The sequence below is a fragment of the Geotrypetes seraphini genome, chromosome 10, assembly GCF_902459505.1.
Source record: "Geotrypetes seraphini chromosome 10, aGeoSer1.1, whole genome shotgun sequence".
Lineage (NCBI taxonomy): Eukaryota > Metazoa > Chordata > Amphibia > Gymnophiona > Dermophiidae > Geotrypetes > Geotrypetes seraphini.
Window position 1 is genome coordinate 73,820,895 of NC_047093.1, and position 13,894 is coordinate 73,834,788.

At 38.8% G+C, this 13,894-nt stretch overlaps 1 protein-coding gene across 2 annotated transcripts in view; it reads left to right on the forward strand.

Moving 5' to 3' along the window:
* GOLGA1 (golgin A1) overlaps positions 1-13,894 on the forward strand; it is a 135,787-nt gene that overhangs the window by 64,438 nt on the left and 57,455 nt on the right. For both annotated transcript variants that reach the window (XM_033962133.1, XM_033962132.1), the window contains exon 9: positions 3,061-3,172. In XM_033962133.1, coding sequence (XP_033818024.1) covers positions 3,061-3,172 — 112 coding nt within the window. The remainder of the gene's footprint in view (positions 1-3,060; positions 3,173-13,894) is intronic.

The following is a 13,894-nucleotide window of genomic DNA, read 5'->3' on the forward strand; positions in this document are numbered from 1 at the left end:
GTTTCTTCATACCTCTCCTTCACATCTGTTTCTAGAAAGGGCTATTGCCTGCTTTGGAACTAACTGTAGGGGGCAGCAGAACCCTCTGTGAAGTAGGAGGGATTCAAAAACCGGTTGGATTCCTTCTGCGCAGCTCACAGGCACTGAGATATAACCCACCCATCCAGAATGACACACCTATCTACTAGAAAAGATATTAACAAGAAAAGAACCAAGGGCTAGATGCACTAAGAGGATTGGTAAGACTGTTTGGGTCTACATCATGCCAATTTTTGGCCAATATAGAAAGGTTTGCATGCAAATTATTCATGCAGATCTTAATTGTAATCCCGAATCTGCTGATCGCTGTGAGAGCGAGTCTCACACATATGCAGAGCCGGCAGGGGAAGCCCAAAAAGCAGACTCCTGCCATTCGGTTGTTTGGGTCAGGAAACCTTTTTTTTTTCTTTATTTTTTTAATGGGCACAGATACTGTGCGTGTTACACATGCACTGTTAAATAAGAAAAAAAAAAAAAGCCCCCCCCCCAACCAATAGTGACCATCCCCAATGAACGGGGTGTTGGGAAGACCCCCTCCGTGCTAGCGAAAAATGGCAGAAGTGATAGCCATTCCCTCCTGCCATTCATCCGCACCTCACGCCAACGAAAAGGGCAGGAGGAATGTCCACTTCCTTCTACAATGCCAAATCCCCTTATCGCAAAAGAAATTGTCAGGAGGGATGTCCAATCCCTCCTGCCAATGTGACTCCTCCCTCCTAACCATCAGTGATAACGGCAGGAGAGATGCCCACTCCCTCCTGCCACCGAAGGCCCACTCCCATGCTATGCGCCCTCCCCCCTCACGGCAATCTGACATGGAACACTGAAACAATGTTGCGCAAAAGACTCCAGCTTCAGTAAATTTAAGGAAAGGCTGTCTGCAACAGGGAGGAAAAAAGCCTGCCTTTTTGGAGCCGTGGCCCTATGAGCAGGACGGACTGAGCTTCCATCCTGCTTCAATATTTCTAAGAAGGTACGGGGGGGGAGGGGTTTTTGAGGGGATGGTGGGGTCCTCCAATGGCAGGAGAGAGTGGGCATCCTTCTTGCCTTTTTTTAAGGGAGGGGGAGAGTAGGGGATGTTATGGGGAAGCGTGGCAAGAAGCTGTATTGCTGCTGTTTGGGGGGAGTCACATTGGCAGGAGGGATTGGGTATCCCTCCTGCCAATTTTCTTTCATGGTGGAGGGATTCATCATGGCAGGAGGAAGTGGGCATTCTTCCTGCTGTTTTTGTTGGCACGGGAGGGGGGTGCGAATGGCAGGAGGGAATGGCCATACCTCTTTCCGTTTTTCACTAGCGCGGGGGGTCTTCCCGGTGCAGCATTCGTTGGTTTACCAGGGAGGGCCGTCATCGGTGGGGAGTGCTTATTTTCTTTTTTATTTCTAATGGGGCTGATATTATGCATGTATAAACATGTACAGCATCTGTTCTCATTTAAAAATAAAAAGGGTTTTGACAGGAAAGCAACTGGTCTTGTCCAGTTGCTTTTTTGGATCGCTAAAAGCTATCATCTTTTTTTTTTTTTTTTTTTTTTTAGTGCATCGGGAAGCCATATTAGAGCATCAGTCATTCTACTAGTTTACATGGCATTCTAATATTAATAAACTTGCAGGGTCAGATCAGAGAATAAGCGATCATGCAGAAAACCAGGCAGTGAGCCGTTTTCTTCATCAGGTCAGCAAATGTGATTGTTGCTAAAGCTGTTAAAATAGGTTTAGTGAAGATTGCTGGCTTTATTGCATCTGGGCTGTAGTCTCTTTTGACGTTTTCCAAGAAAATGACCATAGATTCAGGAGCTTAACCCATTTCATGCATTTTTCACCCACATACTCGTACTCTTGCATCCAGCTCACAGGAAAGTCCTGTATTTGCACCACTTAGAGAATATCATCTATACAGAGTTCTTCCTTTAAGGTCATTAATGGCACCAATTATAAGCCATCTTGTACTGCATAGCTGTAGCTGTTTCTCCACAGCCCACTTACCATTGGGTAGAAATCTGGGTATCCTGCTATCCTACAAACAGACTTATTATGGGAAACAAAAACACAAAACACTCCCAGTCCACCTTTCCATTCTGTCTTATCTTTAGAATTCATGGGAGATCATATGATATTCATTTCTGCTCCTCACCAAACTAATCTGCTCTTTCTTGAATGGCACCAAAAGACTCTACTTGCACTTTTGTTCCGGAACTGCCGCTGAGAGGATTCCCCTCAACCATTACTTACTGGTCTGGATATTATATATACACAATGACAATCATCCTTAGACTCCTATGCAACCTAGTAAGCTTGTGCATATCACTGACTCGGACAATATTTAAGGGACAGGATCCTCATGCATGCTTCCTCCTTCCAAGTGTCCTGTTCCGAGTTGTTCATTCCATAGCACCTATTTTGCTATGTCCCAAACTGTGAAATGACTTTGCTTCTGTCCAAGGAAACTACAGAAAGCTGGCAATCTCAGGCTTTGGTGTTACAAAGTCTTATGTTAATGGCAGCTAGATTCATTTACTGGACAGAGAAGTTCCACTGTATTCCTTGTTACAAATAGATAACCTCTCTTTGTTTTTTTATGAACCATTAGTGATTTTCTTTGTCTGCAGAAATTGCTAGGAGCAAACCTTAGAGTCTGATCCAGTCCCAAGTAGTAAGCTGCCAGTCATTGTCTCCAGCTAGAGTTAAATTTACTTATCTGCTTCCTTCTGATTCATGTACTATACCTCTGTCATTCAGACAGCAAGTCATTATGGGCACAGGAGAAAAGTAACAGCATTTTAAGCTGCCAGTTCAAATCCCAGATCAATTGGCCAGTGTGAATGGTGATCCCAGTAGAATTTGGGAGCTGTAGCAGAAGCATTCACACTGCAGCTTGTCAGATTCATATAAGCCTGTGAATTAATACTGCACAGTTCACCCTGTGATAGCTACACAATGAAAGAGAAAAGAGGGATACCATTCTGGTCTGGTCTAAGCTATTGAAAGACTCAGAAAATATCAATCTTCTCTCTGTGTATGCAGGCAAGAACTGGTGATTGCGCAAGCAAGTGCTGAAAAGAAAATTACTGACCTGGAGCAAAGGGAACAAGAACTCCAGACTTTTATCCAGGAGCTCTCTTATGATCTGCAGAAGGTAAGCTGAAATCCAAACAAGCTGTCATGCTTCAGGTGTCTGCTGAAATTGCATTAACAACACAATATGCTGTGGTAAGTACAAAGCCTGCAGGAATTATCTAATCAAGCTTAATTAGATTGTACATAGAGGTAGATAAATATTTATCTTTTGGCTTCTGCCAAAAATGTCACCAACAAATACAGTTGTAAAAACAAGTTCTTTGAGGACAAAGAGGCATAATATTCTCACATGTGGGTGACATCATCCACAGAACCTGGTACAGACACTACCAAGTGCACCATCACTTTAAATCTTTAGTCATTGCCCATACCATCTGCATTCGCTGGTGCCTTCCTGCCCGATGTTGGCTCGTGGGACTATCAGTTCTCAGTTTTTTGTGGAACCGAGAAGCTATGTCTTCAGTTTCTCCTCAGCACATACCTTCCTGGTTTTATTTTATTATAGTTTTCATCATAATTCTTCATTTTTCTTGTTTTTTTAGTCATTCCTCAGATTTTTTAAATTTTTCTTCATGTTTGATTTTTTTAGCTTTAGGCCGCTTCAAAGCCATTATTCAACCCAGGGAGTATTGACTGTTTTCAGTATAATTTTCACTCGAGCTTTCCGGGCCATCATGCCTTTTGACTGCATTAGCCATTTTTTTCCTCCATATCGGAAGATGCTGAGTGGCTTCAAGATGTACTAAATATAATTGGACCATTTCAGGCTCTGATACCCATAATTGATGTGTTCAGTGCCTAGATCAGGGGTTTTCAAGATTTCCCCAATGAATATGCATGAGATCTATTTGCATGCACTGCTTTCATTGTATGCTAATAGATCTCATGCATATTCATTGGGGAAATCCTGAAAATCTGACTGGATTGCGGCCCTCGAGGAACGACTGACATCTGTTGTCTAGATCCTGACCATTGGGACATTCGCTGTGACCTCTGCATAGTTAAAAGAGGATGTTTAAAGCCCAACAACTTCAGTTTGAAAAACTTTGGTTTGACATCAGTGTTGAGCACGGAAGGAGATGCACTGCATAGAGAGCATCTAGCATCAGGCTCTCTCCAGAGGTAAGACTTGACATCATCTTTCTTCATGCCATTCCCACTGGAGGGAGATAACATGTAAGAAAGATAAGAAGCATAAACATTCTTCCCCTTCTAGGCACAGTGTCATCCCTGGCACTTTCTCCATTTATAGTAAGTGTTCCATTTATAGTAAGTGTTCACACACCATACATTGTTCTCCATCGCTGCAGATCAACTGACTGTATCAAGGTACCTTTATATAGGATTATGAAAGATACTCTTTAAAAACTGGGAGACCCCTCTATCAGTCCAGGTGGCTCCTAAAAAATTTACACAATGTTCAGAATGCAAGTGTGTACAGGGTTTGAGAGAACACAACTTCAACATTGAATTGTAAGCCGCTTAGAATAGTAGATGGTACAGGATATAAATTTTTAACTAAATATCACTCTCTAGTTGTGTAATCTACTCTAAAATGCTCAGTTCAAGGTCTTATGTTTCTGCTCTTCCAGGAAGGGAGGCTTGAACACTAGACTCTTGGTAAACACATTTTTCAATCAATTCATGCTCATAAATAGACTTATGGACTACCAGTTCTTTTCTTTCATTTATTTTAAATCCTTGCTTAAACAACTTTCAGAGTATGAGAAATTCCTCCCTGAGGACAAACTTAAAGAATTCCAACATTTATCCAAGAATTTGTTCATTACAAGAAAATTCCTAGCTAGAGACATGTTTGCATTCAATGTTTCTTCTAGAACATCAACAATAGCAATTGCTATACACCGTTTATCTTGGCTCAGGAGTCTTTGATCTGGAAACTTCAGTCCAGGAGCACCTTTCAGATGATGCTCACAAAGGTGGATGATCTGTTTGGAGACAAGATTGAAGAAGTGGCTGATAAAATTAAAAACACACAGACAATATGTCAACTTTTTCTAAGCCTTAAACCTCTCAGTCTTCTAAAAGATACTCTGCTCCATCTAGATGTTCATATTACTACAACACAAAATGTTATAGTTGGGCATCTTCATCATCCTCTAGGCCTACTGGTCAGCATTCTATCGCAAAACAACAGAAGACAAAGTCTCATTCTTAGTCCAAACAGCAGTTGTCCTTTTGACTCTTTTCTAGAGAGCATTGTCAATATGCCCCTCATTTTACCTCCCAATCTCACTATCGGAGGCAAATTGCTCTATTTTCACCAATGCTGGGCTCTCATCACAACAGATCATTGGGTGCTTTGAGCTCTTACTCAGGACTATGTCCTATGTCTGATCAAAAAGCTTTCAAGTCTCTTTTCAGCTCCCTCTAGAAAACCCTCCTTTACCAGGAACTCTTGGCCCTTCTCCAGCTATACACAATAGAATTTGTCTCTCTGAAGGAGAGGGGTCGGGGGTTCTACGCCAAGTATTTACTGATATTTAAAAAAGATCAGAAGCCTTTGACCCATTCTAGACCTTTTTGCTGAAGGAGAGGTTTCGCACGGTCTTTCTGGGAACTACCCTTGATAGAAAAAAGAGTTTGGCTTTGCTCTCTAGATTTCAAAGAAGCCTACACTTGCATATCCATTCTATGAGTTCCTGCTCACATGAAGTATCTCTGCTTCCACACAGGTTCCTGACACTTCAAGTACAAGGTCTTGCCCTTCGGACTAGCCTCTGCTCTTTGTGTCTTCACAAAATGCTTAGTAGTCATTGCAGCAACCCTTCGCTAATGGGGGTTTCTTGTATTTCCTAACTTAGATGACTGGTTGATCAAGGTTTCATTATTGTAAGCAACACAGCATGCCATATTCCCAACATTTTGCTTCCTTGAGCAACTAGGATTTGCCATCTGCAGCCGTCTCAAATCTTGGAGTTCATAGGGGCACTCTTGAACACATTCAAGGTTGGATTTTTCTACCCGAGCAGAGGGTTGACAATCTCATTCACTTCTGTCAAACAATATACACCCTTAAGTGAACTTCTGCACGTCAGATGTTACACCTGCTCTGCATCTCCAGTGATGGATGGTAGCACAAAATCTTACCTGAGATCTACATTTTCAGCCCACTCCTTACCAAAAACTTCTAACAACAGATACTTTGATGCTGGGCTAGAGAGATCATCTAGGTAGTCTCAACACTCATGGAGTGTGATCTCACTACCAGCAGACTCTCCATATTAATCTTTTGGAGCTTCCAGCAATTGGGAATGCTCTCAAAATATTCCAGGATTGCCTCCTTCAACAAGTAATACTTGTTTATGGGGAGAAAATCAAGATGGCGTCGGAAGCAGACGCCTGAGAGGGGAGCTCCGTACCTTGTCCGGTTGACGCTGTCTGATAGTCTTCCTCGGTCTGGAGACATGGGAAAGAGAAAGGGAGCCCTCCGTTACAACCCTCCAGCGGTGGTAGCCCAGCAGCGTTTAGTTCAGACAACGAATGCGGAGGCTCGGATGACTCAGCACTGCCTAACTCGGGGGAGACCCCGACTCTTTCGGGTGAACCCGTGCAAACAGGAAGGGCGTCTTTGAGCCCAGAGCAGCGGACAACACCACCCCAACCCGGAAGCACGTTGGTGGAAGGAGAGCTGGGGCAGATGAGTTCCAGAGTAGAATTCTCTGATCCCAGCTTAGGAAGGAACCAAGCATTTGTTTCGTCAGGAGAACAGGAGCAGGGAGAAATTCAACAACGACCCAGCACCAGTGTAGAGGTGAGAGGTGCTTCGGGAGGGTCCACCTTACAATTTGGGGTGTTAGAAAAGCCCGCAAAGATAGACTTGGAGGCACTATGGCAAGCCATATCAGTTATGGATGCTAACCTAAAGTTATCTTTTTCTACATTATCGATTGATTATGGGACTATCTTTTCCAAAGTGGAACCACAGGGATTGACTTACTCAAATAAAAGAAAAAGTAGAGAAGCAGGAGACAAAACTCTCTGAAATGAAGCAGATAAGAGTTTGAACTGGTAAAAGAAAGATCTTATATTTGTAGGAAAATTGAGAGTTTTGAAAACCAATTGAGAAAAAATAACTCGAGACTTTAAAATTTTCCTAAATCTCCTCTGATTTCTCCTATAGAGATGGTTAGGAAATACCTTAAAGAAGTATTATGTATTCCATCAGAAAATTTACCTCCTATTGTTAGAGTAAATTACCTTCAGATTAAAAATCCTGTAGGAGTTTCTACTCCTAATGAGAATCAATGAGATAAAAGGATGGGTATGGACTTAACAACTTTTTGGAGAGCTCGTTGGAGGTTGTAACAGAAAGGAGAACCCTGTTAGTTACCTTAGCTTTGGAAAGTGATAGAGAATATATATTACGACTGTATTTCCGTCATTTAAATGATCTGTTTTTAGGTTCTAAAATTCGTATATTTCCAGATATATCTCAAAAGTCCCAAAGACGGAGAAAGGAATTCTTGGCTTTGAGGCCAAGAATCCTGGCCTTGGGAGGAATATTTTTGCTAAAGTTTCCGGTAAAATGTTTTGTTACTTATCAAACTAAGAATTTCCTTTTTTTTTTTTTAACCTAAACAGCTGATAGAATTTATTGAATCAAAGGATAGAGAAATACCTGTAACAAATGATGTGTAACTTGCTTTACCGGCTTTAGGTAATGAAGAGAAGCAACAATATTCCATGCTACCTATCCAGGGCAAGCAGTGGCTTCCCTCATGTTTGTTTCAATAGCAGACTGTGGATTTTTCTTCCAGGAATTTGTCCAAATCATTTTTAAAACCAGCTATGTTAACTGCTCTTATCACATCCTCTGGTAATGAATTCCAGAGCTTAACTATTCCCCGAGTGAAAAATGTTTCCTCTTATTGGTTTTAAAAGTATCTCCCTTTAATTTTGAGCATCCCCTAATCTTTGTCATTTTTGAGAGAGTAAAAAAAAAAAAAATCAATCCACTTGTACCTGTTCTTTACCACTCAGGATTTTGTAGACTTCAGTCATAACCTCTTTAGTCTTTCCTCATATGAGAGGAGTTCCAATCCCTTTATTATCTTGGTCGCTCTTCTTTGAACCTTTTCTAGTTCTGCCATATCTTTTTTTGAGATAAAGCAAGCAGAATTGAACATAGTACTCAAACTGAGGTTGCAACATGGAGTGATACAGAGGCATTCTTAGTCTTACTTACCATCCCTTTTCTAGTAATTCCTAGAATCTTGTTTACTTTTTTGGCTGCTCCCACACATTGGGTGGAAGGTTTCAACGTATTGTCTACAATGACACCCAGATCATTTTCTTGGGCGCTGACCCCAAAGGTGGACCTTACCATCTGGTAACTATAAGTTGGGTTATTCTTCCCAATGTGCATCACTTTGCATTTGTCCACATTAAATTTAATCTGCCATTTGGATGCCCAGTCTTTAAGTTTCATAAGGTCTGCCTGCAATTTTTCACAGCCTGCATGTGTTCTAACAACTTTGAACGTTTGTGTCATCTGCAAATTTAATCACCTCGCTTGTAGTTCCAATTTCCAGATCATTTATAAACAAGTTAAATAGCACTGGTCCCAGGACAGATCCATGCAGCACTCTACTATTTACTCTCCTGCATTGAGAAAAATGGCCATTTAATCCTGCCCTCAGCTTTTTGTTTGATAACCAATTCCTAATCCACAACTGAACATTGCCTCCTATCCCATGACTCTAATTTTCTCAGGAGCCTCTCATGAGGAACTTTGTCAAAAGCTTTCTGAAAATACATAATCCGGCTCACCTTTATCCACATGTTTATTCACACCTTCAAAGAAGTCAAGCAGATTTGTAAAAGGAGACCCAAATATCTGGAGAATCAGATAAGAAAAAACAACTTGAGAATTTTGAATTTCCCCAAGTAACAACCGATATTCCCCCTGGAAATATTGTGGAAGTACTTTAAAGAAGTGATTAAATACTTTTTTGTTTTTTACCTTTATTTTTGGCGCTGCACTGCTGGCTTGCGATCTAATTTAACCATGGACCCCTGAAGAAGGTGTGTTCTCTGAAACATGGACCGTGTTGGGTCTCTTGGTTTGTAATAAGGTGATATTAGCAACTGCATTAATATTTGGTACAATAAACATAGCCTGCAACTTGTACATTTTGATCTGCAGTTTTTCTTTTGTTTTGTGCGAGTGATTAAATACCCCCATAAACTTTACCACCAGTAGTAAGTGTGTGTTTTTTTGTGGGGGGGGGGGGACGAGGGGGGAGATAGCTCAGCAAGAGTTTTCTGGAGAAATTAACATCTTGTTTTAGAATCTTCTATAGAGGTGGTGGACCTCTATAGAGGTCCACACTAGTGGTTACCTTTTGCTTTGCAGTTGGACCGCTGTTGTCCCCAAAGAGCTCAGAACAGGTTAACATACATAATATACAGTTAACAGGTTACAATTTGCCATTGTTACAGTAAAAGTTTTTTCAATACAAGTTTTTATCCTAACTCAACACATACTAGGAATCTAATATCAATCAGTATATATAATATACAGTTTACAGGTACAATTTGCCATATTTATTTAATGTTAAAGAAACAAGAGAAGAGGTGTAGAAGAGATGCAGATTATATTAGATTTCAAGGTGATGGGAAAGAAGTGTTGGAGTTTAAATCCCATGTAAAAATGTTCTCATTATTCAAGGATACATTAGGATATTGAACTTATCTTGAAGTTGTCAATGTAATAGTCAAATGGGAATAAGGAGACAAGGTTTCTGCATTTTGGACAGGTTTCTGCATTTTGGATTGGTCATGGTAAAGCATAAAAGGATATACAGGATGGGCAAGTTAACATGACTTAATTAAGAAGTTGAGTTCAGTTGAATGAGTTTTATGGAGAAGATTAATAAAATTCTTATCTATAGGATATTATAGGGGGGAAAAAGAAGTTCATCTATTTGTTGGAGATATGAATCTTTAATAGAGGAGGCGATTCTTCTCTTTAATTTCAAAGGTTATATACAAGACTAACTTGAACTATATTGAGAAGGATTTTAATATATGAGAAAAAAAAAGAAAAGTGAATTGATTAAATGTTAATGTTATTAATTGAAAGTTATATAAAACATGAAATAGTTTTTAAATGGAAATTCAAGCATTGATTAAGAATATTATCTTGATGATAAGAGTTATAATGTTTTATTTCTTTTATTGTAAAAAGTAGTAAAAGGATTTATGGGAATGGTCAGATATAATCATATAAAATTGATTTAATTGGAAAGGGAATAAAATGGTCTTTATGAAATACTTTTTTGATATAAATAAGTAGGATTTCACTATAAATAGGGGTAATTATTGAGGGAATACTTGATTTGTAATATATTAAAGTATAAGTTTATTACTTTTAAGTATAGTCAAGGGAAAGGGATGATGGAAGTTGCCTGGGGGGAGGGGTTATTATGATTACTAATCCTATGTCTGTTCCAAGGCAGTCAATTTATGTAGGGGGTGCAGGAGGGATAAGGGAGGGAGGTTTCTTAAAAAAGGGATTGGGAGGATTTGGAAAGGAGAAATTTTACTTTAAAAGTTTTAATAATGGTACATTGGTGTCTATTCATATTAAGTTAAATAAATTTAAAATATATTGTTGGATTATGAATTTGGAAATAAAAATTTATAATGGAGATTAAAATCTTTTCATTAAATGTTAATGGCCTTAATCATCAAATAAAAAAGAAAAAAATGCTGGCCTTCTTGAAACAACAGAAGACATATGTTATATACAAGAGACACACCTTTCATTAGTAGAGTCAAAAAAATTGGAAGGGGGATGGGTAAAAGATTTTTTTTTTTTTTTTTTGCTCCTGCAATTGGGAAAAAAGCTGAGGTTGCCATATTAATAAATAAAAAAATGCACAGCTAATTTTCAATTGATTGATTTTGATCCCTTGAGAATGAGCATAGGAAATAATACCCTGGATTTGCTTAATGTGTGTGCTCCAAATACGAATCAGAATGAATTTTTTTAAAAAGTTACAACAATTGATACTCCCACTGGCCGCTTCTAATTTAGTGGTGGCTGGAGATTTCAGTGCTGTCATGAATTCATTAATGGATAAAAAACCAAGTAAAATAATGAAATCATTAGGATTAGATAATTTGGTTCAGTCTTGTGATTTGAAGGATATATGGTGGATACTTCATTTTGATGATCGAGAATTTTCTTTTTGCTCACAAGTTCATAAATCCTTTTCAAGAATAGATTATAATTTTGTCTCAAATCACTTAGTACAACAAGTGACAAAAGCCTCCATTGATCCTATCATTTTGTCTGATCATGGAGGTATATGGATTGAATTTAAGTTTAATGAGCAAGAATATAGCAGGTCTGTATGGAGATTCGATAATACATTGATTGTGGGTTCAAATTTCCTTGAAGAATTTAAATTAAAAATGATTGAATTTTTTCAAATTAATACTTCAGAAGAAATTACCATAGAAATATTATGGGATGCATTTAAGGCTACCATGAGAGGAAATATTATTTCATATTCAGCGTATATTAGAAAACAACTTAAAAAACAATTTTCTGATTTGGAAAAAGAAATTAAACATTTGGAAGCTAAATTAGTTGATAAATGGGAACAAAGTACACTGCAGGCTTTATTAAAAGCAAAGGGTAAATATAATGAGATATCATCAAAATTTGTAAGGAATGATTTGTTTTCCCAACAAACTTTGTATTATGGAAGTTCAAATAAGGCGGGAAGATTATTGGCAAATTATCTTAAAGCAAAGAAAAGAAGAACAAAAATTATTGCAATAAAGGATGAGAAAGGAGAGACACATACTAAAATTGGAAGCATTTTAAGTCAGTTTCTAAATTTTTATAAAAACCTATATTCTTCTGAGCCTTATGAAAATAGAGAAAAAGATGATTTAGACTTTTTGAATCTAATTGAGGGGCCGAAAATTCCTGAGCATATAAAAAAAAGTTTAGAAGAGCCTATATCATTAAAAGAAATAGAAACAGCATTGAAGTCTCTTAGAGATGGATCTGTTCCAGGTTTCACGGTAGAATTTTATAAATCTTTTCAAATTACCCTATTACCTCATTTATTGAAATTATATCAGGCTCAACTAAATAAGGGTTGCATTACAGGTACTATGGCGGAATCATTGACTATAGTTTTGCCAAAGCCAAACAAAGATCCCACATTGGTTTCAAATTACAGGCCTATATCATTAATTAATATAAATGGAAAACTTTTGGCTAAGACTTTGGCTTTACATTTAGCCAAGGCTCTCCCTTTTATTATTGATATGCACCAAACTGGATTCGTTGCTAGAAGACATTCATCTAATAACACAAGATTGGCTTTTCATATGTTAAATTTAACAAAAGCCATAAAAGTTCCAGCTTTTTCTGTGTCCTTGGATGCAGAGAAAGCCTTTGATCGGGTGGAATGGACCTTCATGTATCAAGCTATGGAATGGTTTGGAATAGGTTCAAGATTTAGACAAATGATTCAAACATTGTATAGCTCTCCTGTTGCAAAATTATATATTAATAATAATTTTTCAGAACGCTTTAATTTGCGGAGGGGGGTTAGACAAGGTTATCCCCTATCTCCTTTGCTTTTTGATATTGTTTCGGAACCCTTGTTATTAGCTATTCAGCAAGTAAAGGAGATACAGGGTATTCCTTATTCAGACCGGGAATACAAAGTCTCTGCATATGCAGATGATATTTTGCTTCATTTGAGAAATCCAGAAACAACCATTCCATGCTTACTTGATTTGATTGAGAAATTTGGAAAATTTTCAGGGTATAAGATAAATTGGAGTAAATCTGAAGTACTTCCACTAAACATGTATTGTACAAAAGGCTTGTTTGGTTAATTTTCTTTTGTATGGAAAGAAGATGGATTAAAATATTTGGGTATTTGGATAAAAAACACGCTGGAAGACACAATGAAAGAGAATGAAAAATTTTTATTGCAGAAGGTAACAGAAATGTGCGAGCAACGGAATCCATTACATCTGTCTTGGTGGGGGAGAGTTCAAACTATTAAAATGATGATATTGCTTGTGGTATGTTATCAGATGGGAATGTTACCAGTTTTTTTTAAGGGGTCCTTTTATAAAACGTTAAACAGTATTCTTACAAAATTTGTTTGGTTGGGCAAAACTCCTAGAATTGCTTTAGTATCTCTACAAAAATCAATTGCGGAGGTTGGGGTAAATTTTCCCAATTTCTATAGGTATTATCAAGCCTATATTTTGCAACAGGGTATGTATTGGGTCCTCCCAGAGTTCATTGATAATACTCCAGATTGGTTGTGGTTGGAATGGCGACTCATGTTCCCTTTGAGATTATGTCATGTTCTTAGTATTAAAATGCCTAGATTATATAAAGAAAACAGAATATTTATGGATACTTGGAAAACTCTCTGATATGTTAGTAATTTAACACCTATTCCAATCTATAAATCAACTACCGTATTTTCGCGGATATAACGCGCGCGTTATACGTGTTTTTACGTACCGCGCATACCCCTCGCGCGTTATATGCCTGAGCGCGGTATACAAAAGTTTTAAAACATAGTTCCCACCCCGCCCGACGCCCGATTCACCCCCCCAGCAGGACCGCTCGCACCCCCACCCCGAACGACCGCTCGCACGCGCTCCCACCCGCACCCGCATCCACGATCGGAGCAAGAGGGAGCCCAAGCCCTCTTGCCCGGCCGACTCCCCGACGTCCGATACATCCCCCCCCCCCGGCAGG